Source organism: Xiphophorus hellerii, chromosome 10 (genome assembly GCF_003331165.1).
Source record: "Xiphophorus hellerii strain 12219 chromosome 10, Xiphophorus_hellerii-4.1, whole genome shotgun sequence".
NCBI classification, from domain to species: domain Eukaryota; kingdom Metazoa; phylum Chordata; class Actinopteri; order Cyprinodontiformes; family Poeciliidae; genus Xiphophorus; species Xiphophorus hellerii.
The window spans coordinates 6,138,747-6,164,910 of NC_045681.1; the positions used below are offsets into that span (position 1 = coordinate 6,138,747).

At 36.2% G+C, this 26,164-nt stretch overlaps 1 protein-coding gene across 1 annotated transcript; it reads right to left on the reverse strand.

The window, feature by feature from the left end:
* nhlrc2 (NHL repeat containing 2) lies at positions 1–26,075 on the reverse strand. The gene is made up of 12 exons (XM_032573564.1): positions 25,900–26,075; positions 23,899–24,051; positions 18,866–18,915; positions 16,299–16,701; positions 13,907–14,028; positions 13,684–13,813; positions 12,499–12,592; positions 10,772–11,003; positions 8,274–8,396; positions 7,637–7,840; positions 7,175–7,388; positions 1–2,700 (listed from the first exon to the last, which is right to left on the reverse strand). The coding sequence occupies exons 1-12, from the start codon at positions 26,060–26,062 to the stop codon at positions 2,438–2,440; spliced, it is 2,151 nt and encodes a 716-aa protein (XP_032429455.1). The 5' UTR covers positions 26,063–26,075; the 3' UTR covers positions 1–2,437.
* Between the last annotated feature and the right edge of the window lie 89 nt (positions 26,076–26,164).

A 26,164-nucleotide genomic window follows, 5' to 3' on the forward strand; every position in this document is an offset into this window, starting at 1 on the left:
CAGAGTATATAAACATATTTATTAGGTATTTTTCGCTTTAATATGTAGACAATTTAATGCAATATACGAGTCTAAAAAGTTGGAAAACAATCTCACCAACAGCCATTCGAAGCCATTACAATTCATTAAAAAAAATATCCTGGAGGGATGACAGAGCCGGAAAACGGATCAGAAAACTTGAGCAGCTCATTTCAAATAAATAATGTGGGAATAAAGCACTTTCTCCTATTACAGTATATTGTTATTGCTTCAGATACATTTAAGTCTCATCAGATAGACCTTTGGAAGGCACTTGGGCCGAACGATCCGAACAACAGAACCAGATTCTGACAATAACGCCATGCGAGGCGATGAGGATAAAAAACAACAACAAAAAACACCCCGAGGTCCGCTTCCGACAGCAAACCGTAACTTTGAGAAGCAATACGATCAAAATAACAGCGTCCACATTATCATATCATATTGCTTAACAGAGAGCGATCCAGCAACTCCTTGTAAGAGTCTATCTTTCATATCACGCTCCCTTTGTGAAGCAGATGATTTGAATAAGACTTTGTCTTCTCGGTGTAATAACGCACAGTGTGGCGGAGCAGGCGGCAGACTCGAGGTGTCATCGGTTCACAGGGGGGCCGCCTCAGCTTTTTGAAAACAGGAACTTTATTCATCACTCAGATAGCAGCTGGATTTTAGCGGTCTGAATCAAAGGGGCGCCCCGTGACACGGATAATCACAAGCAGAAGTTTTTATCAGTCACACAGATCCCGACGTCGGACAAGTGTGACCATTCAGACTCCGAGAGCTGGTCTGCGGCGATGCATGCCGTTAAAAAGATAAATATTTACAGACGCAAGATTAGCATGCAGCTAGACGGCACCGCAGCAGGAAGAGCTGCAGCAAACACTCGCAGGGCATTGTTAAAGTATTCACACCACGTGAACTTTCTCACATTTTGTCATAAAAACCAACCGTAATGTATTTTTGTAACGTGAAACACAGTAGTGGCAGCATTATGGTGAGGGGGATTCTTTAATTTCCAAGTAATGATAGAGAAGGACGGAGCTAAACAGAACAATACTGGAAGACATTTTGTTAGAGGCTGCAAAAAGAGTTCATAGGATTTTACCTTCCAGGAGGAAATTGCAAACAGAACTTTATTCTGTTTTATGGGGATTTTATGCATTAGAAAATCTTCTTGTGATGCATAAAAATAAAGCAGAAGGATAATTATAGATAATTTGTTTCTTCTCCTCTCCCAGCCAAATAAATCTGGGAAATACAGAGGTGATTTGGTCAAATTAGAGCGAAACTAACGTTTTTGGATCCAGATTTGAAGCAAATTGAGAATCTGAGGCTGATATTAAATATTGCAATTCCACCCAATCTGACTGAGATTGTTCAAAATAGTTCAGACTGAGCCTGAACTATTTTGCAAAGAAAATACTGACTTCAGATTGAACATAAATACATACCAGAATTGTTTTTATTGATTTTTTAAAATCATTTTCCTTCTACATTGCAAGTTTGTGATCTCAACATGACAAAAAGTGAAAAATGTTCAGAGGGTCTGAATACTTTTGCATGGCACTGCAAATATAATTACATTAAACAATAAAAATCTCACACTGGAGTCCCTTAACATAATAAAATGTGAGTCTGCATAGATAATTTTAATACTTCATGGGTTCATAAAGTTCACGTCTTTCATTTTGATCAGATTAAATGGTGCAGTGGATATTTCTGGTTTCCTACTCCAACACCTTGATGAAAGGCCCTGAATTTCATTTTTTTTTTTTACGTTAGGAAAATGGTCATATCTCCGTATTAGTATTCACAAGGTGTTCTCTCACAGTCAAAGGCAGAATGAAACCAAATCATATCTCAGCTCTATTAAAAATCCCTTTTTCGTTGTTATTCCTTTTTTCTGAAAAGTTAGTCACAAAGCTGACAAAAAAAAAATCAGATCAGGTTCTGGGAGAAATGGGTTCAGAAACTGCTCAGTAATAACATTTTAGTAGTTATGCAAAATATTCTCTTCACAAGATTTACATGTAAATCGATCTGTTATGGAAACAAAAGCATCTACAAGTGGATTTGAGTAACAAAAAAAAAAAGCTGCTTTACAAGGTTCTGAAGTTTTGCAAAAATAAATAATCTGGATTAAATGGGAAATATTACTTCACCACCACCTGCTAAATGCATGATAGAAAATGCATACATTTTATCCAAATCTGACAGATTTTCCAATTACTAACATTAAATATTGTGCTACAGTTAACTCAGGCTAGGCGCAAACCTATATTATCAATGCAAAGCAGTTGTTTACTTCTAGGAGATTCTGACCTGTTTGTTTGCCCAAAAAATAAAAATCACCATTCTTCTTTCAAAACTGTAAACAAAACCTTAACATGGGTTTGATCTGAGAGCCGTGCAGCTGGTTTTAGAAGGAATGGGCGAACGCCACAGTGACCTCTCCGTCTCCAGGACTGGCGTTTATTTGAAGAGGCTGGCTGAATGAGGCGGCTTTCATAGTGCAGGCTTTACCTTCCTCCAAACAGTAAAACAGCCACACGCTCAACCTGAGGCTGGGGTTTCCGTCCGACTCCTTCACAGCGGCGGGAAGCTTGGCTGACACTCGGAGCGGCTGCGTCAAATCCACGATGCCGCCGGACGCCACCTGGTTTTCCAGCAGCCACTCGTTACCTGAAAAACAGAAAAAGAAGTCAGGATTATAAATAATTGACTTCCTTGAAGCTTTAAATCCATCAAAAGTCATGTAATTTGGCATTAAAGTGTAGGCAGAAGAAGTATTAAAAGGATATTATTAATAAAGTCTTGGATTGTTTTAGAAACCTGGTCAGATGTAAAAGATATACCTCATTATGAGTAATTTTAGACACAATAAAGGCCTAATAAGAAACATTAAGCACATCTAGACTAATATGAAATTAAATTAAATCTTTATTTCAAACAAGTAGAAAAAATAAAATAAAAATCAAATACAACCCCCCTAAACCTTCATATACAGTTTTATAAATCCCAACCCTAATTGTCTTGTCCACATATGTCCCATGTTATATATATATATATATATATTTCCAAGGCTAATTTTTACTTATATCACAAATCCTACTGTTTCCAAATTATATCTACACGATTCATTCATTATTATGCACTATACACAGTATGTATATCTTTCTGACAAGGTATTTAATCTTTACAAGTTCACATTTCTTCTTAAAAAGAAAAAGGGCATCCAAAAATATTAGTAAAACACTTAAATGTTTTATAACGTCTTTTTTTCAAAGCCAACATTCATACTACTGCAAAAGAGATTTGAATGGTGGTTCATGTGTATGTAAAATAGAATAAAATTAACATAAAATGCAGTGTGGGAATAATAGCAACAAAAAAAAAAAAACACTTTCAGTTTCCATGAAACAGGTTAAATTATATTTGGAATTAAGATAAAATGTGATTTTAGTTATTTTATAGTAAACTTCTTCCAGCAAACATTCATAACATACTTTAGTGAGCAGCTTTGTAGAGGTTTTCATTTGCCACAATCTGAAGTTTAAAGATGGTTTGTTTGAGAAATGGAAGGCAACAATGACAACACATATGAAACACAAACACAATAAAATGGCAAAAAATAAGTTTGGATGCTCGATGGTGCAGTTGGGGTGATAAGCCAGTTGGGGCAAATCAAGCAAATTAAGTCCAGGCATGATATGAGGTTTAATAAGCTGCTCAAAATTATTCATCATCCTGGAGTCAGTCAGACTGGGTGGGGGGCAATCAGGCAGAACAGATTTTTTTGTGCCTGATAAGATTAGATAAATGCACTTACATGCATTTATCTAACATTGTACTCAAGTAAGATTAAAAACGTTTGCTGTATACAGGGGCTACTTGAATACTGAGTAACTGATGTTGTCATCAGATGGAGAAAAATATTGTTAGTGTGCAAAGACTAGAACAAAAGCAATTAATATAACGGATGTTATTATACGTTTCCTTAGGTGTTCCAGAAGAAAATTGTGCAAAATCAGCAGTGACAACTCTTAACAACAAACACCGGGCAAACATTGCAATCATTACAATCTGGGAATATATGGGCCCAAAACATGATGGTACACAGCAAACGGTCACTAAATTTAGCTCAGGTGGCGTGCCTAACCTTTGACGGGCCAATCTGTCCCCAGAGATACTCTGACAGCACAACGAAAAACAAATCCAGCAGAGTTTAGACCAAGTTCGGTCTGTCTGAAAGCGCCAGTCTGCCCCACGTCTAGATTTACTGCGCTGCCTGTTGACTGGAGCCTCAGTGTTTCCCATCACTGCCAAACAGAGCACTGAAATGTGTAGGAACATTTACTTTCTGACACAATGGCTGTACTTTTACAAGCAAATTCACATTTTTAGCGAAGAAAAATGAGTAAGAAGTTCAAAAGGGAAGGCTGGAGTTTCTACTGTGAGAAACTCTGAAGCCAGAGAGATGACAAAATCCATGCCCACAGTGATTAATGAAGCCACGGCCTTGCATGAGGTCCCACAGAAGCCATTTCTAAAAAGCGTTTTTTTAAAAACAATTTAGATCTGGCGTATAGCTCTAACTTGATCCATTAAAATTCCTGCCTCGCTGCTGATCCGATCAGCGGAAGTCTAGACTGTGCATAATGGGACAGCGGAGGATCACATAACATAGCCTGGTGGCTAATTATGTGAACCGAGGCATGTCGCCTTATCAAAAAGTCCTAAAAATAGCCTGCTGATTTGGCAGACTGCACGCTGCGTCACTCGGAAAGATGGAAACAGTTTAGTTCCGAACCTAAAGATCGGACCGTCAGCTGTCACTCGTGTTGTATCTAAAAGCACCACCTCACACCTGATTCTGGGGTCAAACTGTGGTTGATTACCTCCGAAATATGCTGAGAACTTTAAAAAAAACACACACACACAAAAAAAACACACATAAATCTTCATCAGTGGTTCAGAAAAGTGATTTAAGTAATCCTCCATCCTCTGGCTGAGAGTCCCAGGTGTAGGCTGGGAGAGAGAAGCGCTGCTTGTTGAACGGTGAAATAGAGGTTAAGCCTCATTTCACGTCTACTTTTCTTTTTTTATAGACAGAATCATAGAAAACGGACCAAAATAACAGCATGTAGGAGAACGCAGAACTCTACAATAGGGTCATTACAAAATAGGAGAAAAGCTTTTTAGATTTCAACTTATCGTGTTATTCTTATCCAACAAGTTAGAAGGTGTATTTGTGTATGATTTATTTATCTTGAGGTCGGAAAGAGTTTGGGTGAGTAAGACCACTTTAAATAAGTGAAATGAAATAATACCCAAGAACAGAAATTTAAAGTTTGCAAGACATGATTATAAATCTTCCTCCACATTTATTGAAAATATATAAAAAGCTCTAAAATAAGAACAAATGTTTGTCAATAGAGGCACAGATGAGGGTTTTTCTTACCCAGGATGTCCTCCAGTGCATTTTAAGCCTGGTGGGCCACCAGGCTTTACTTGTGCCCCACCAGGCTAAGTATTGTTTATTTATTTAAGTCTTTTTAAAATGTTTGCACTTTTTAAGACTTTACAGTTGGTGTCAAGGTATTAATCTTCCAATCTTTCAATAGTACATAATTATCAAGTGATATTTTCTAATTTCCTGTCAACTTTAAACATTTTTTAATTCAAAAGCACAGCGGGCCGTTGGATGAATGACTGGCCTAACACCCAACCAGCTTTCTGGGGGAAACCTTGTTTACCAATACCGACTTTCACTTTTCTTTGAGGTCTAACTAACTGGTTACTATTTTGAACAAATAGGATTTTTAAATTTTTTTTCCAAGGGACTGTAAATCATAAGAGAAAAATGTGTTGACAGAGATAGAAAATGAAGGAAATCCCTGATATTTCATCTGATTATTTATGCACTTGGCTTATATGTTTATAGAGCAAAAATGATTGTTCAGTATTTGATCACAAGAATGCTTAAGAAAAGATATACAAATTTCAAACTCTAGCTTAAGTCTATCTGTGCTTTACCTTTTCAGAGTTTATGCAAGTTTCCCAAATTTAAGACCATTATGAATAAAATTTAAGATCTGGCAGGAAGACAAATGTACAAAAGAAAAGCAGGGGACCAAAACTGAAATTTCATGGCTCTAAGCAGCAGCTTTGTGCTTCTCACATGGCATGTAGCTCTCTAGATTAGCAAGATTAGCAGCTTGTTACTGGTAGCCTACCGCCTAGAGTCACAGAAAGCAGTGAGTGATGTCTGCGCATGACTCAAACCTTTGCCCGATAGAAAAGTACAGCAGTCTAAATAAATTAAATAGTCCTGCCATGACAAAATTCAAGATCTGTTTTTAACGCATTTAAGGCCAACTTACATTTTCTTTAACAAATTTAAGACCTTTTAAGGCCTTAATTTAGCATCCTGCTCAATGCATGGTGACAGATAAACTTGGGTCAAAACCAGTTTGTCATCGCTTCGCTTATTTTAAACTTTTTCAATGCTGCTTTGACTTGATTTGGAAAGTCTAGGCAATGTGGTATTGTATTGTGATAATTGATGAGCAAAAATACATTTTAATCTTTGTTTACCAACTAGGGATGCGCAATACATCAGCACCAACATCGGTATCGGGCAATATTATTCATTTTTTAACATATCAGTATAAAACTGTGTCAATACAAACAACCTTTATTTTTTTTAATCCGTTTCTGGTTGGGTTTTTTCCAAATGTCTTGAATGTAGTGAAATATATATCGATTAACCCCATAACACCAATATTAATATCAGCTATCAATGTTGGCTCAAATTTTTGTATTGGTACAACCCTAATACCAGCCTTAATATTTGGGATTCCTACATGTCCATTTTAGTCATATTCATTCAAAATCCTTTAAACAAAACCCAAAAGTGAAGAGAAATGCCTAAATAATCTTGCAGAAGCGCGGTAAAGATTTTTTAATTGAGAGCTGGATTAAAATCTGCACCAAATCTTAGAGTTGAGCAAAACAAAACTTTGGTTTTAAATGCATTTTAAACAGCATACAATGCAATGTAAGGATGACTATTTTTTCAACATGAACTGGAAGATCAGTAGGAATAAAATATGTTTTTTAAGAGAGAGAGAATTTTTTCTATTTTTTTTCTTACCCTCAGCTGAGAGTGCCCAGCAGCTGGGCGCCTCGTCGGTGAGTTTCACTCCTTCTGGAAGCGACATGGTGAGTGACAGGATGACAGTCTGGCCCGCCGACGCCGTAACTGGAGGCAAATCTTTCCTGGCAGCTGATTTAGGCAGCGTGGGGACTTTGGTGACTCCCAAAGGCTTCACAGATGCTGAGTCTGTGTACTCAGCGGAGATGTGGAGCTGGTCGGGAGACAGATTTAGGTACTCGCATTAATGCAGAGCAAGGAGAAAGCTACTTACGCTCACATTGTTCTGTTCTGTGTCACCTTTTACCCAAACGCAGAGGGCAAAACGCTTTTAGGAAAGATTAATTACACAAAGACGGACAAAATGTAAAAGTCCTTGCTCAAGGTTACAAACACACACTCTTTTCAAACACACACACACACGCACACCCACGCCCACACACACACACACACAAGTCTGACCAGAGAGATGCTGTTGGAGTCCAGGTTGAGAACTTTGATTTTATGGTTGTTGGTGTCGGCCACGTAAAGAAGGTTCCCGCTGATGCAGATTCCTCCTGGTTCGTTGAAGCAGGTTTTGGTGAACTGGGGGCCCAGAGCATCTCCAGCTTCTCCTGTCCCTGCTAACGTGGCGCACTGCTTCATCTTTGGATCCACCACCTTGATCTGAGGCAAATTAAAGGAGAGTTAACCTTACAAAGGGTTCCAATACATTCCCAAAAGTTCAAACTTTTTAACAGTCAAAGTCAAGCTCTTAGTCCAGTTTTGGCAAATGTTTAAAATTTAAATATTAACGTTCTGCACAAATTTACTGTTGATGTTTTTACAGAGGTTAGGCTTTAAATACCAGCAAAAATAAAATAAAAAATTTACATGAATGGCGTGAGGAGAGATGAATAAAAGATGAAAACAAGGACAGTAAGGGCTGTCATTGTCATTTTTATATTATTCCGTATTTATTCAGACCACAGAAATACGTTTAAATGAGAATTAGAAACTTTCTGTAACTTTTCAGGCCCAAAGGAACCTAGAAAGACGCCAGAACCGCTAAACATATGAAGAACGCCAATGGTGCGGCCTTGTGACGAGCCTCGCTTACCTTGTGGTTGTAGGAGTCGGCCACATAGAGCCGGCTTTGTTCGGCAGACCAGGCCACACCGAGGGGATGCTGCAACTTGGCATCCACCCCCTTCCCATCGACGTCCCCAAAAGCAAAAAGGTTCTGGTGGATGAAAAATAAAATATTCAAAAAGTCAAATCAAAATCCAAATGTAAGAAAAGGTGTGAAAAACAAAAAACTTCAATGGTAACCAACACGTTTTAATAACTGTGGAAAGGTATTTTAGTTTTATTAGTACAAGTCCAACAAATATGAATGTACTATTTTTTAATAAAAGTTGCATTTCCCCGCTTTAAGGAGAAGTCATTCTCTGTGAATTAACTGCGGTTCTTCTGCTACAACACCTGGAAGAGGCAGACAAGACGGCATCCTGTCCGTCTAATATTTCCTCATTAGTTGGGTTCAATAATCGAGACATGAAACTGCCTCTCTGCCTCTCAAGGTCTTACATTTTATAAAAGGTGACTTTAAAGCTCACAACTTTGTACAAATGACATTCAAAGTTACAGTTCTCAAGTTAGAGAGAACTCACTCAAGTTATTGTGAGTTAGGGTAATTTTTCAAGTGTACAGATTCCTCAGCAAATTGTCTTATGCTTCGGAGCTCTTTGTCATGGAACAACGCATAAAAGCCAAAAATGAAATGCAGCTTAAATTGCTGGAAAACATTACAACCCCAAAAGTTGTTTTTTCAGGCGCTGCTTCAGCAGGAAAACAAGCGAGTCTGTGTTTGTTTGTTTGTGAGCTTTTTTGTTTTAAATCAATACCTTCTATTTACGGAAGGAACAACCCTGAATCCTTGTGACTGCCTACGGCTTACAAAGATTTTGACAAAAGCTTCCTTCAAAACGGTGTAAATAATTTTTAGAAAGCTGGAAATGTGTGCGATTGATGTGTAACTTTTACAGCTTTTCAAGGCTGGAGGCACAAACCGTTATATCACCGATAAGAACAAACATCATTTATGATGTTTCCTCTTCCATCAGGACGACACTCTTCTGCTTTCATTTTTTTTTAAGTTGTGTAAAAAGTTTTACTCTTATAGAAATCAATTTTCAACAGATAAAGTAGAAACTTACTCCCTTAAAGAATGAAAGAAAGAGATTAGTGAATTAGGGATGCAACAAACGATTATTTTAATTATCGATTAATCGGTTTTTCTGATGATTAATTGGATTAAAACATTAGAACATTCTGCAGATTTTTCATTTTACCTGATTTTTTAAATAAAATATTTAAAATACATTAAAAGATTCATGTACATAAATATTTTTTAAATAAAAAAATAAACATTCTACTGCCTAAAAGGCAATAAAAGCATTTGCTTCTGTTTGTAGGAAAAGATGAATCACTAGGTAAAAATATACTTACTTACTAACATCAACATTAGAAAAACTCAAATCTTTATTCTTGACTTAATACAAAATTATTAAAAATTAACCCTAACCTTTTTCATTCAAAAATTAATGTCAACATGTGACATGTTCATTTTAAACTGTAAATTAAGCAAACAAAAAAATAAATACAGTATAGGGCACTTATTTTCTGTATTAACCCAATTAATAATTTGAAAAGCAAAAGGTGCTTATATTTGTTTAATTTTGGATTAACTACTGCTCTGAATATGTTCTTTCAACAAATGGCCTTTTTTTGAGTCAGTACTTCAGTGAACATTTAATCGATTACTAAATTAGTCGACGGTTATTTCAATAATCGGTCCATCACAATTATTTCGATGACTCGTTTCGGCCCTACAATAGATTCTCTTGGTTAAATGTGTAAACTGTCTCAGGACCAATTTGTTGACGCCACAACAGAGACACCGAGGTACCGAAAGACAAAATAGTTACAGACAGCAACAGAAAGAAAGGGGGAGGAGCTGACGGTTACCGGTTGCTACGGTAACCACCAACTGTCAAGAGCAGCGCGGCCTAACTGACACACAAATAAATGTCAGGAGGAGAAATAACTGACTAAACAAAATTAATTTGATGAAAAATAAACCAATTTTGACAATATTCAGATCTACAATATTGTTAAAATAAAACCATTTTTACCATTCACTATATAGTAAATGGTATATTTATTACTTAGTCAATATAACATTCACCATATAGTAAATAGTATATTTACTTCACAGTAAATATGTAATTTATTTACATGCATAAACTGTATGCATGTAAATAGTACTACCATTTATATACTATGATGGTATTTATTAAATGGTGAATGTTATATTGACTAATATACCATTACTATATAGCAATATACAGTATTTATTATGTAGTAAATATATTACAATATATTTCTAGTAATATATTTACTACATAGTAAATATATCACAATATAGTAAATGGTATACCATAAAGTAAATATACCATTTACTATATTATCACACACATTTAGTATATAGTAAACGGTAAAAAAATATTAATGCTGTTCTTTTATTCCTTTATTTGTTGTGTGTTTTGAACCCACCAGCGGGTCCCTCTCTCCTCCAACCAGATGCTTGACGGCTCCATCCTTCAGGGCCAGAGTGCGGATGGAGCTGCTTTCGCTGTCGGCCACATACAGGCAGCTCCAGGGTGCCTCTGCAGCCAGAGCCAGGCCTGACGGCTGGGCGAAGCTCGCCTTGTGAGGGTAGGCGTTGTTACGGTTCTCCTCGCTGCCGCTGCCCGCCCATCGCACGCACGTTCCCGCCTTGTAGTCACTGTTGCAATTGTACACACCAACAAATTGATTCCCTGCCCCAATTACAAGAACACAGAGCTGTAAACATTTTTTTTTTAAATTTAGATTTTACTTAAAGGTGAAATAAATTTAAATATCAGGCGAAGATAACCTGAATAGGCGCAATATAGATTTTATGTTTCAAATTAAAAGCAACTAGGGCTGTGTGGTATGGAATTTAAAAGAAATATCTCTGATTTCTTCATATCAGATTCGATTTTAGTCCATTTGTTTTCTTACTTTCTTCTCTAAAAGATGCATTACAAATGACAGAACACATTTTCAGAAGATTACTTACTTCAATGATTCATTCTGTGAGTTATACAACAGTATTAGGGACTGGCTACAATCATTTTTGTTTAATTATGAGAATATAGCCATCGTATTGCTACGACTGTATTCTTGTAATAATATAACTTTATTCTCATAATTTAAAAAAATATATATCTAAACCTGTCCTAGAAATTATCTGAATTGAAAGACCAAGTAAACAGAAACTTTAACATCTGCTTGTAAAACAAGATGGTAGCCAAAGGTGTACTGACATCACTTTGAACTATGGATACCCAGGGAATGCACTGGTAAAAAAGACAATTAAAAAAACCACAATTGTAATCTTGAAAAACTAAAAATATGATTAATCAATAAAATTAGTTTAACAACCAGCCCTAAAAGCAACCTGGCCCTAGATAACAAAGTAATCACCCACAAACCTAATAACTGGTTGTGCCGACATCTGCCATCAAGCATTTGCAATAACTGGAAATGAGGATTTTTAAATCGCTGTAGGTGGATTTTGGCCCATTCTTCTTTGCATAGCTGTTCTAATTCATCCACACTGGAGTGGTTTCAACAAAGAACAACATGCGTAAGGTCATGCAATGAAATTTTAATTTAATGAGTTTGGCATTTGTCAAGGTTAGTATGGATAGTTTCACCAAAATAAATGCACTGCGTGGCCAAAAACACATGACACCAAAAACACACTTTCTACAATTTTGTTGGACTTTTAGCAGTCACTGTTTCGATAAGCTTCACAAAACTTATTTCCATCCAGTGCTGCAACCATTTTTCTTACTTCCAGTTTTTAATAATACATTGGACAGTCCTTAACCCAATTTTAGCAGTTTCTCCAATCTTTGCTTGATGCAAACCAATGATTTGACCCTTTTTAGACCAACATCTTTTCTACAAACTCAAGATGTGGTTGTGAAATTAGGAGTCCCGCACCCATTTCCTTAGTTAAATCCAATTGGTGATTATTTTCGGCCATATTGTGTAGATTTCTCATTCGGAAATGGCTTTTTTTTGGTAATTATGCAAATTGAATTTATTTGAGGATTTGAATTTGAGTGTAGCAAAAAAAGCAACAGAGATCTGTAAGTAGCGAATACTTTCTCTCAGGACTGTCTGTGCTTAAAATAGAGTTATTAGTGTCTTTTTAGCGGATATGGGATAGTGACCAGGTCTCTCACCCTCCTTTGGGCAGCTTTCCATCCTCCAGGAACAAAGCCCATATCTGATGGGTCCCTGCCATGGCTATCCACAGCACGTTGTCTGCAGCACCGCCTACACATACGATTAAACCCCAAAACCAAAAAAGAAAAAACACATTAAAAAGCTGTAAATTTGGACACCAAGAATGCATGTTTGACATTACTAAGAAAGCAAATACTATCAACCAAATACAGTTCCTCTCATAAAAAGTTAAATGTATGTCTAGATTTTTTCTTTTCCTCTTTTAATGTATCAAACCTTATTAGCTAAGCTAAAATATAATTTTTTGGTAACATTTTATTTGAAAAAGTGTGCATACGATTGGCATAACTCTGTCATAAATATGACATAACATCTGTTATGAACACAAAGAAGTCTTTGTAAGTGTTTATGACTGCTGTAATGAAGTGTGATTTGGTAAATAATTACACTTTTGATGAAAAGTTGACACTTTTAAAGTTTTAATGCAACTTTGCATTAAAAATGTAATTATTTACCAAATTAGACTTCATGACAACAGTAATAAACATTCATGACGACTCTTTCATGTTCATAAATAGTGCAATGTCTTTCATGACAGTGTCATTACAGTCTTATGCACAAATAAAAATAAACTTCAAATAAAGTGTCATATTATTATTTGTCAATACTGTCATAAGACACCAAGTTGTGTTTTCCTCAATTGGTAAAACACAAACCATCAAATATTTTCTAAAAATGAGAGCCAAAGTAGAATTGGGATGAGATAATCACAGAGTAAATAACTTTCTGATCTCTGCAAACCTGAGAAACGGAGGCATAAAGAGGACTTCACGATTGATTTCATATTTACAGGTAATGCATGAATCACACGCCCTTCATGAACCCATCTGAAAGGCAGAATATAAATCTCAAAGTGGTCACTTCCAATTGCTAACAGATTTTTTTTCTCTTCACATTCAACTATCTGCATGAACCCCGATCTGCAAAGTAACAGGGCTTCATAAAGTCTAGACAATATGAGAAATCAAATGGATTTAGGAATAATTGATGGATGAGAAGTGTGTGGAGGGAATACAGAATCAGGACAGAAGGGAATCTGCCTGGCAAGCAATAAGAGAAAGGTCAGAAGAAGAGAAGGAGAAAAAAATAATTTACCCGTCAACTTCCAGGCAAAAACTCACCGGCAGAGCCAAGCGTCACGTCCCATGGAGAGCTGATTGGCTGCTGGGGTCCCATAGCCCCGCCCTCTTTGTCTGTCCCCTGTGTCCCTACGCCAGCGAGAGTGCTGACTCGTCCCTGAACTAGGTCAACCTGCAAACGAAAGCAGAAAAGCAAACGTTTCCATGCAAGCATCATCACAAACCTCAGCAGCATTCCAGGGACGGAGATGGAGAGGGGCACTACCTTTCGAATCAGGTGATTTTCAGTGTCGGCCACATACACAGCGCCTCCTTTGATGGCGACGCCCTGTGGGGAGTTGAAGGAAGCTTTGGACAGGATGCCGTCTTGTCTGCCTCTTCCAGGTCCTGTAGCAGAAGAACCACAGTTAATTCACAGAGAATAACTTCTCCTTAAAGCAGGGAAATGCAACTTTTATTAAAAAATAGTACATACATATTTGTTAAAACTGTCACTATATCATGACAGTATATCATGAGACTGATAATCTGTGAAAAAAAATCAAGTTCCTCTCCCAATCCCAATGCTAACTACAGAAATACAAATCTCAGTCAAAAACAACCAATCAGAGCCAGGAGGAGAGTCTTAGCGCTGTCAATCATTCTCATGTACGCACCTCTCAAAGTCTCCCACTTGCTCTCTGCAACTACAGCTTCTCTCCGTCAGCAGAGGCTGTTATGAATACTCAAGCTAGTTCGCATAGCCACGGATGGCAGCGGATAAACAGTTTTCCTGGGACGGTAAGTTGTTTCTCCGCCATTAGCTCGCTGAGCAGCACATACACAAGATTTACTGACAGCACCAAGACCTACTTCTTGGCTCTGATTTGTTGGTTTTAGGAGGAAGTGACGGAGCTCAATCTTTTGACAGATTATCTGTCTCATATTATACTGTCAGAGGAGGAGATAGTGACATTTTTAAATTTTTTTTATAAAAGTTAAAAATCCCAGTATCTGGTTGAACCATGTGTAATTTTCATCTTACAATTATGCACAACAAAGTTTTTCAAAACCCGTTGACATTTCAGGTTGCAACATAAAAATAAATTGTTGTGCAGTACTTGTGGAAGTAATTACTACATTGCTAATTAGCAGGTGGCAGTTTCTTCTAAATCTCTCCACAAAGACGAGATAAATCAACACAAAATTAAACTCAGTCCTCTACTTTCTTTTCTCGGTTGTTCACACTTAGGTCAGTGCCAAAATGGCAGCATGTTCTCGTCTCCGCTGCTGCCAACCGTTCTGCTGGTCTGAGGCCAGCACAGTCTACCATGTGGTTCCATTGAGAGGCACTGAGGCAAAAGCCTCACCTCACCATCGCTAAAACATTCTCAATTATTGCTCATTATCTGTCAAATTTTTATTACAGAATCAGAAATTTACCAGTATTTCTATATAAGCTGACTTTACTGCACATGTGCATTCATCTGTACCTCCACTTTAGGGTCTCTCTCTACTGTTTTGCACATAAGGATTGAAATTCTTGGCAATTTTTCCTCTGCAAATTAGCTCCAGATCACTCGGCTGGATGGTGAGAAATTTCAAGCCTTTCCTGGGAATCTCAAATAGATTAAAGTCTGGTCTTTGACTAGGTCATTTTTATGCATTAATATGCTTTCATTTAGGGCTGCTAAATTACTATTTAAGTAATTGATTATTCTGATTTTAAAAATTAAAAATTTCTCCTGATTTTTCATTTAATCACTAAAGCTTATTTTTTTACAATATTAAAAATAAAAAAAAAGTAAAAAAAATGTCTAATTTTTGTTTTAAATAAGAAAATAATCATTCTATTGTTTAAAATGAAACAACATAGCATTCCTTTAGTGAACTATTGATTATTTGTAGCAAATGATGCATCTACAGCTAAAAAAATATTTTCTTAACATCAACATGTGAAAAACCTGGCCTTTTTTGCTCATCTTATCTATATTTTGTCAAATTATATTAATGTGAAAAAGGTTAAATGTTATTGAATAAACAGGACAGATCTGTCTATTATTTTCTGGATTAACCCATTAATAATTTGGATAGCAAAATGTGCTTAAAAGAAGATTTATTTAAATAAAAAAAGTTTAAACCAGGTTAAGATAAAATGATGCCTCTTGAGTTCTGGGTAAAACTTATTTACAGGCAGAAGTTTTTGTTTTTCATGTTTTGCATTTTATATATGTAAATGCAAAACATATACAAAACATATACAGTGTATATACTGTATATATATATATATATATATATATATATATATATATATATATGTGTGTGTTTTATACAGTTTGACTTGATTCCTGCTCTTTGTATGTTGTTTCTTGAACAAATGGCATTTTTTTCAGTATCTATACTCCAATTAATGATTAATCGATTTCTAAATTATTACTTCAATAGTCAATTAATCCATTTAATTGCTTCAGCCCTACTTCCATTGACGTTTGGTTGTATGTTTGGAGACTGCAGGACTCAAATGGGGCTGAATACAAATGAATAAAAGTCCAACTTTTCAGATATATGTAAAAAAAAAAAAAGAAAAGTGGATCATTTCAGTTCACAATTACGCTCCATACATAAAATCCCATTAAAATAAATCCAAGTTTCTGGTACACAAAACTGAGACTCCGTACCTCCTACAGCATGTAGCAGCTCTCCAGTGGCGGAAGAAACCACCAGGATTCTGTGATGGCCCGTGTCTGCTATAGCCAGCTTCTTGTTGCCCTGATCCACCGCCACCTTCCCGGGAAAAGAAAGGATGCTGGGAGGCAACAAGTCCCTGTACAGCTTTATCCCCACTGAGTGGGTCTTCAGCTGTTCCCGATAATATCGGAGCGCACTGTCGGCGAAAAGAGTCAGCCGCTCGCTGTGGCCTTCGCCCACCAGGGAGAAGAGCAAGTTGCCGCGTGGCCCCAGCAGGAGCAGTGTGGGCCAGCAGGAGACCTCCAGTTCGTGCCAGAGAGTCGCCTCATTGTCGTTGACCACTGGGTGGCAGATGTCGTAGCGGAGCACGGCGTTCTGGATGTTATCCAGGACCTTCAGAGGTTCAGAAACAGACACAAAGTGAGTAAAAGATTAAATCCTTACTAGGAAATTATTTAGTTTATCTAAGCTTCATAGATACTGTGAATATTTCAACTTTCTTTCTGGTCATACACTGATTAAAACTTGATGGTAAATGAAAGCTAAGTTGATAAATTTGATTAAAATTACACAACATTGTCATTTTAAGCTGAGTTGGAATTAGAGTCATTTTTCATTATAGACAAACTCAAGGCCATGGGGCCAAATCCAGTTTTTTTAAGACAAAAGATTTTTATTTGTCATTATGTTTCTACAACATACCAAAATTACAGTGGTAAAAAAAAAAAATTGATAGCTCCGATCTGCTGCAGCAACATTTTTTATCTATATTCTGCCAAATTATATTAATGTGAAAAAGGTTCAATGTTATTTAACTTTAAGAAAATGGATAGACACCTATTTATTTACATTTTAACAGTTTAATCGGTAGTTTTATCAATATTTTTTTCCACAACTGGAAACTACTGTTATTGATTAGTTTGACACTCCTGATTTAGGAATAAAACGAGGATTAATGAGGTTTCACTTAAAGTTTAAGTCCATACGGTATGATAAGAGGTAGGAATTTATTAAAACAATTATTGTAATAAAATAGTCAAAGTTTATATTTATATATAAAAGCATAAAAGCAAGAGTGATATTTTACCATAAACTTGTTGGCTTTATCTCTAATATTCATGTTTCTACTGGTTAAAAAGATTTATTTGATTTATTATAATAAAGCATCCCCCATAATTATCTAACCTTTAGTTAAAAAAAAATGGATAAAAGGCCTTAAAATATGGGTTACCTATATGATACCTTTCATTTGAGAAGATTTATTCAGTGGAGGGAAAAATCCACCGCTCTAACAAAAACACAGGTGCCACTTATTGGCTCCCCTACTGTTAATGCTTTGTACACCGATCAGGCACAACATTACGACCACTGACAGATGAAGTGAATAGTACTGATTATCTCCTCATCATGGCACCCGCTGGTGGGTGGGATATATGAACGCTTTCTTTTGCATTTTCTTTCTCTATTCAGAGTTGATCTCTTACAAGCAGGAAAAATGTATAAATTATATTTTCAGCTACATCTTGTAATTTTGCATGTTGAATAGGATTTAGCTCTTAACACTGATTTGGAAGAAGGTTAGTTTCGCTTTAAGTGATTTGCCTAAATTATCCTGATGAAAGACCAAAACATATTAAAATAAACCTTTAAGCAGGTATTTAACATACTTTTCATTCGTCCCACATTTCTGTATTAATTTCTTTTAATTGATCTGACAATATTTTCACCTTAAATGTTGTGTTTTCATTAGCAGTAAGTAGAATATCACCACAATTAACACAACTTAATGCTTGAAAATATTAGTCTGTGCAAAATTAATACATATTATGTATTTCACATAGTGCCACAATTTTATTTTTAATTATAACTATTAGATAAGTGCAACTTTATGTGAGCAGCTACTTCTTGGATGCAATGTTTAGGGTTTCCCTCAGTGTATTATAAGCCTGGCGGGCCATCAGGCTTTACTTGTGCCCCCACCAGGCTTTGCAATGCTTATTCTTTTAAGTCTTTAAAGTGTTTGCATTTCTTAAAACTTTATAGTTGGTGTTAAGGTATTAATCTTCCAATTTTTCAATAACACATAATTGTCAAGTGATACTTTAAAATTTCCTGTTAACTTTAGACATTTTTTAACTCAAAAACACAACAGGCTGCTAGATGAATGATTGCCCTGACCCCCAATGTTCTTCTGTCATTCCCATTTTGAAGAGTGGCAGGGCAAAATAAATCTTCATGTTACATCATATTTATAGGCAAAGAAACAGGAAGTCATGGATTATCAATTGATATTGATCAATTTGAAAAAGCTGGAGTTTTTATTACAAGAAAATCAAAAGTTCCAAAAAGTGGAATTTAGTAATAAAAAAAACTAATATAGAAATTTCTCTCTCACTTAATAAATGCACTAAAATTAAAGTTTGTATTTTTCTAAACTTTTTATTGGAGGATTAAGCTACTGTTATTCTAGCTTAACTTATTTTGGCAGTTTTTAAAATGCAGAAAAGCTTTCCCAGACCAGTCAGCCCAAAGACAAACAAACCACGACAACACTTACTTTTTCATTGGGGAATTTGGCAGAGTGCACACCGATAATCACCAGCCCATCTGCGAAAGGGATTAAACAGACAGAGAGAAAATCATACCAACCATAAATAGACATTAGCATGAAAAATAGGGTTCAAAACAGAACAAGCACATAATAGAAAGGATGTTTAATACTATCGGATATTAACTACTGATTAATAATAATTTGTAAAAATGTTATTATTGTTACTGTTTTAATGCTCTAGGATTTTTTAATCACCATCAAATTTGTTTTTCAGACAGTAAGTATCATGATATGATTTGCAACTTGGCAAACAGCAACTGAGAATCAAAGGTTTTGAAGAAGGGTTGAAGGAAAAACTTTTCTGCAATGCTAAAAATCTCATGGGAGAAACTTCAAAGAACACAAACCAGATTTCCTTCCCGTTTCTTAATGAGCGTCGAACAATGTACTGAAACATGTTCCTTTTTTGTACAGTTTTCCCACATTCAAAACTTACAGTCTTGAATGTAAAGACATCTGAAATGTGCCTCATCGGTAGGAGAGTTTTCCTGAAAGTATGTATTGATCCAAGTGGCAAAAAGTGGTAAAATATATTTTTGTAGGCATGTGAATAACTTGTAAATGGTAAAACACTGTCAAATAAAAGAAAAATATCATCATGAGGAATAAAGTATTGAAAGATTGCAACATGAATAAATTGTAAGACATTTTAAATATGCTTTCTGACATGCTATGGCTAGGAATAGTTAGGATTGAACAGGAAGAAAACATTAACCACTGAGCCAGAAGGTGTTGTTTGTAAGCATAAAGTTTATCAGGTAACAATATGTTTGTTAATCTACAGCATGTTTTAATATTGTCATCTGTCACTGTCGACTGATCACATACAACCCAGGCATGGCTCACTTTTATAAAGCAGGATATTCTGGCAACATATCAGAGTAACTGTGAGGGAATTATATTGTCTAACCTGAACGCTTCCAAGAATTTTTAGCAATTTGTTTTAGTTGTTTTCTACAAGTAGTTATTTCATTAATGTGCTTCACTACAGGCAGACCAGGCTTGTAAAAACCACTTATCAATTTTAGTGTGCCGATTGGCTAGATCGCCACGCCAATACTCTAAAAATGTCTCTTGATTCCTGATACGTCAGTATATTTAAGACATTTTTCAGAAGGAATAAAAGTTTAATCAAAATAACCAAAAAAACTGCCACAGGTATGATTGAATAAAATGCACCATAAACTTCAAATAAATAAGAGCATACAGATTATGTTCCTCTAAATTTCTCTCGAATATGTAAAGCAAGAATTTGAGTCTGGAGTTCGTCTTTGAGCTACTCTAGGCTTTACAAACCAAAACTTTATGAATCACATACTCTTTATAAACCCATATTCGTTCAGTTAAGCTGGCTCTTTATTACAGAATTAATAACTTCCACTGTAAACAGATCCAACAAGTCACTTCCTGAGCAGCTCCAAAGGCTCCACTCACTTCTGTCCCTTACAACCTCTGCCAAACAGTGTAGTACCAGTAACAGATTGTAGTGACAATGGGAGGGTGAGTGAGCGGACTGTGGGAGTGAATGAACTGGGTGGCTCCCACACCTCACCGACCAGAGCTGCAAACAAAATGTACCCGAATCAGTGCCAAAGATAAGAGCAACGCTGACACTGTGCTCCGAGCGCTGCCAGGCTCGCAACTCAATTATAACACACCGCCCAATGAGATGATCTTTGAAATTAAGTTTCTGCTGGATTTAAGAAAGTACATTAAAGAATTATATTCCATTGACATTTAACAATCAAGAGACGATTGTGTATAATCGTCTCTTGACTGTTGATTGTGTGCCGTATTCACTGTCACACGATTGTGTGGCAGTGATATATTTTTGTTTCATACTTAAAATTTAAACAAACAAGTGAGCTTCAGTGTACATTTTTGTCCTCAATTCACATCAACACAGAGAAATGTGGGATAAACAGAGGACAAAACATACAAATTCTACATACATTTAATAAAATAATGAAGTTTTGAATAGATCTGTCCAGATATATGGCTTCAATTTGTCAAAAAAAAAGGGTTACTACTACTCTTATGGTACAAAACAATCAAAAGAGATTTGCTGATTGGTGCCGCAACATTTAATTGAAGATCTGTAACACATAATGAGTATTAGAAGAACAGTCGCTACAAAACGCTCAAACACAATCGCCTTAGCAACGGTTATCTCTTAGCAACAGTCATCTTTTTTATCTAACGCACATATCCCAAGAAAATCAACATATAATCAAACACAGCAAACATTTCCCGATATTTTGCATATCGGGAAATGTGTAAAATATTCGGATATGTAAACTATCCGATCATCTTGTTTGATTCAGAAAGGAAGCGGGTTTTTTCAACTACATACATACCGCTTGTTACTCCTCCCGCCTCCGCTCTGAACACGGTAACAGCCGCGGCAGTTGACGAAGTAACTGATAACGGAAACGGTACTAATACGGAACTCAGTGTGGTAAATGATGCTTAGCAGAACCCAATAACATAACTTAGAATATATTATTAACATCTCCAGCTTACCTGTAACACAAAATAACTCTATTAGAAGTACGGTTGCTACATAGCGCTTATACACAACCGTCTCAGCAACTGTTATCTCTTAGCAACGGTTATCTCTTAGCAACGGTGGAGCGATACTGACCCCTACTGGCAACTATGTGAAATTGTGACAGTTCATAAATAATATGCTCTATTTTTATAACCAAAATTATCAAATCTTTCTGATCTAACCCCAAGAACACAACGAGTAAATAACACACAAAGACACAAAATGATATTAATTTACATTGACTATTACTATGTGCCACATAATGCCTTCATAAACATTCTCATTAAGTCAGTTTGATCAAAGCAAGATGTAACCATGTTGTTAAAACTGCTTAAAGATTGAACGTACATTTTCTTAACTTTGCAGAACACAATAAAACACACTTTTTGAACCTTCGGTTGTAATGTATTTAAATTTAGGATTCAAAACAACAACAAATATTGCAAAAGGACACAGAAGGTTTAACTTTGCAAGCATCTGGTTGTTTAAGTTCATTACTATGAGGTACAGCGAAGTGGAGAGTCATGCATGAGCACTGCAGTAACTTTCACAGCAGCTGGGAATTATTTTTGGTTACCATCTCTTAGCAGCTGAGATAAGGGCCTTCCTGCTCTTGGAGAAGAAGCAGACGGTTTTACTACAGTTCCCCTTCCTAAGTGGGCTTACATATGTACTGCGCCGTGTTGTGTTATGCAGCACAGAACAAAACAGAAGCACATTGTTTTATTTAAGGGTTCCTCCACATTTTCCATCAAAAAATAATGATTTCTTTTTGGGTACAAGTCAAATGTTAATGTATTTCAATTGATTTTCAGATCATTTTGGTCATGCAGGTAGAAGCATTTAATGCAATTTTGATTTTGTTTTTTAAGTGGGGTTAGCATTAAGGTGCTCCAAACCATTAAAAGTTGCAAAACAAATTATAGCATGACAAACAAGAGATACAGCACCATAACAACTACTATGTTGGAAACAAATGTCATAATTAGTTTATTGGTAAGAGAAATTAGTGATATTGGTTTGAGTAATTGGGCTTTATAGGTTACCTTTCAGACAGAACAATGTGTTTCTGCATATAGAGAAAAGTCCAAAATTTACAGGAGTCACCTATACCTTAGTCCCCATTTTATTTGACATATTTACTAATAAAGTTAGAAAGATTATGTCTTCTGTTAAATTGCTTATTTATGCAGATAATAGTACATTTTACACAGTTGGCACTACTTTGTGATAGCATGCATTACTGTATAGCTTAAGATTGGCTGGATATTAGAAGAAAATTAAATAAAACTGAATTATTAGATACTGCTGGAATCTCTACCTTAGAATGGGAGCTTATTGAGAGAATAATCCTATAAATATTTGGGTATTTGGTTGGATTATGACCTTTCCTTTTTGCATATTGAGCATTTAGTTCCCTGAATCAAACACTGTTGACAAACTGGAGAGTTGTCATGTCTTCATCACACGTTTACAATAAGATTTGGGAGGAAATTACTTCTTGTTCTAGTAAGTTAACACTGAGCCTGCTTGTCTAAGATGTGTGGGGCTGAAAACATAAAGATGTATCCACTGGGATAAATTTAGGAGTTATCAGGATGAATCAGGGAGAAAATAATTTCAAGAAGGATACTGGCAGAAAGGGAAACATTAGGCTCATTTCAATAAGAGCAATCTCTGATTCCAGAGAAGTATGACAGACTCTTTAATAAAAAGGTACCTTAAAAAATTAAATTTTAGTTCGTCTAAAAAGTAGCACTCTCAGTAAAAGTGGTTGCATTAGGCAATCCATTAGATTGTCCTCTTATGGATCTGTATTTAAATTAGCCAGCATGTGGCTGTAATTGCACTGCTACTGATAATACTTGGCTTTTTGTCTTATCAACTGTAACAAGCTCATATAAACCTTTGGCATCAAATTAATCCCAGAGGAAACGAAAGGTACATACACTATGACAAGTACTGCATTTCACCAGGAACTATGATGGAAAAGGCTAATTTATATCCTACACAATGACAAAAACCCCAAAATCCTCTATCAGATGTGCAGCTCTTTAGTGTTAGTATTTGCACACGATTTTAAATATCTGCAAACCGAGTAAGAATGACAACGCTGTTGTTGAAGGCTGCAGGGTGAGAGTTTAGTCTTTTTGTGCTGTGGAACAAAACGCATTTCAGGAAAAAAAACATGAGTTGTCATTTATTTTCATCATAATTTCAGTTTTCACATTATGAGGACTCAATTCAATATCCTTTGTGGATAGTATAGCGGGTTTTTATCCCGTTTTTTATCTACAAAATTGGACGCCCTCCACCCATCCCCACCTGCAAGCATGCTTGTTGCCATGGTCTACCTTTCCTTACTGTCACACCCACAGTAATAAGCTCTTTTCATGGATAGGCACACACACACACAGCATGCACAGACCTTCAACAGAGTGTCTCTTCTCCAGCTGGTGCAGGTCAGGGAGGATGTGCATGCAGTTGATGCAGCAATAAGTGAAGAAGTCCAGCAGCACCACTTTGCCGGCCAGCTCCTTGCTCAAAGACAGAGGCTCCGTAGTGTTCAGCCACTCTAAGCCTGGAGGAAATCATAGGAAACAGTAACACTTTTTGTCTTTGAGAATTTTTTTTAGATCACTTACTACTTGAGCAAAAAATAGCTGTTTTCACTCTGCATTTAAGTCACATGAGGGCATCTCTATTAAAACATTTTTTTTAATTTATGTAATACAATTTGGATTAATTTACAAAAGTGTCAAGGATCCAGTTATCTCTGTTACTTGTTTATGGATTCCCAAAGTCACCAAAAGTGGCTCAACTTCCCCCAACCTTAAAAGTTTACTCACATCGCAAGAAAAAACAGGTCATACTGCAGGACAATCAAAGTGAAATATTCCCTTTTACACTTAGTGAAACCAGTGAGAGCAACAAGTTTTTCCCGTTTACCTATCTGCTAAGCTAAATGAGTCAGTTAAGTGGGAAAAATAACTAGAATCTTTATTTCTTGAGAGATGGTGGAGCTCATTTGTGCTGAAGATCTCCACCTGCTGGTGTAATGAGGTGTTGACAACATGCTGTAACATGCTATTAAGATAATTATTAAGATAATGATTATTCTGGCCTGAAAAATCAACAAGCTGACTTTTATTGGAAACTAAATTCATTAAAAAATAAAACTCAAAACCAATCGCAGGAAAAAACATACTAAAATGGATGTAAATTTATTTTCTTAAATCTTTTTCTACTCATTAAAACCTGACTGGCTGTTATTTACCAGTACGCAACCAAAAGGTGGTAGGAAGGGTTTGGAGTCTAAATGTGATGTTGAAGTGTTTGGCTTTCAATTTTTCTTTCAAATAAAAATCTAAAAATGTTTAGAGCGCATTTGTACTCTACTGCCCCTAAATTAAACCTATCCAATTACATTCAAAAGTCAGGCTAACAAGTAAGTAAGAAAGGAAAGTATTAAACAAAAAAGCAGCAAAGAGGCCCATGTAATATCTGGGCGAGGTGCAGTTCAGGTGTGATAACGTGTCACCATGACAACCATCAGTCATGCACTCCAAAAATCTGGCCTGTCAGGAGGAGCGGTAAGAAGATAGCTGTTGCTGAAAGAAATTTCTGTTCCTACATGTTTGATAGACGTCCAAGTAGGTGACAAAGAAAACCTGTAATGTAACCAAAACTGAACTTTTTGGCCATTAGGTATTTTGTGGTGGAGAACCAACACCAACCCATGAAACATTATGGCAGCAACATCCTGGCAGATGGATGGAAAAGCCTGGAAGAAAACCTGCAAAGGGCTTTAAAAGAGTTTCAACTGGGATGAGGGTTTACCTTCCAGCATTGAAAATACCTTTTATTTTGGGACGTGAAGTGTTTGCAGTTTTACACCACATTTTTCAGATATTTTTACATAACATTGTGTTGATTTAACAAACAATATCTAAAAAAAAAAAAAAAAAAGACGTGGAGGTTTATTGAAATTTAAAACAGCTGTTGCAATGAAGACTTTGCAGGGCACTCTATCTATGGGTGTCAACACTCATACACTGTTGACAACCCTATAATGATTATAATGTCAAACCAACCCAAAGCAGCTGATCCGAGTTTGGTCAAAATTTAGTTGTTGTTTTTTTTTTGTCGCTGCTCTTCTTAGATTACTGGCAAGAAATAAGAATCCCAAACATCTGCTAAAAACTGGTGTTTAGATTGCATTTAAGCTCCTTCAAAAACATGTTGGGAAATAGCTGTGAAACTGTTGTTGAAAGCCAGGCAGAAAAAGGAGATGGTAATTTGAAAATAAGGTGCATTTATTTCATTAAAACAATTAGAATCGTAAGGAAAATTACTTGTTAAACTCCTGTCAAACTGTTCTGAAGGAAGGAGATTTGCTAAGGAAGCTAAAGCTGCAACATGATCTAACCTGGCTGAAAATCCGGTATCTTCAGGTCTTCCCTCTCGTCTATCTTTGTCAAATACTGGTAGATGAGATCTTCCTTTTCTTGTTGTGTTGTGGCATCATCTAAAGCGTAATCGAGCTGACTTTGAATGGGAAACAGCGTAACGAGGCTGCAGTGGGACGCCATGATGGCACCAAAAACTACAACATTGATGACGGGCAGCGTCTGCAGTTCCTTAAGGCAGCAACAACCAATCACAGCAGCCGATTGGCCAAACCGACCAATAGG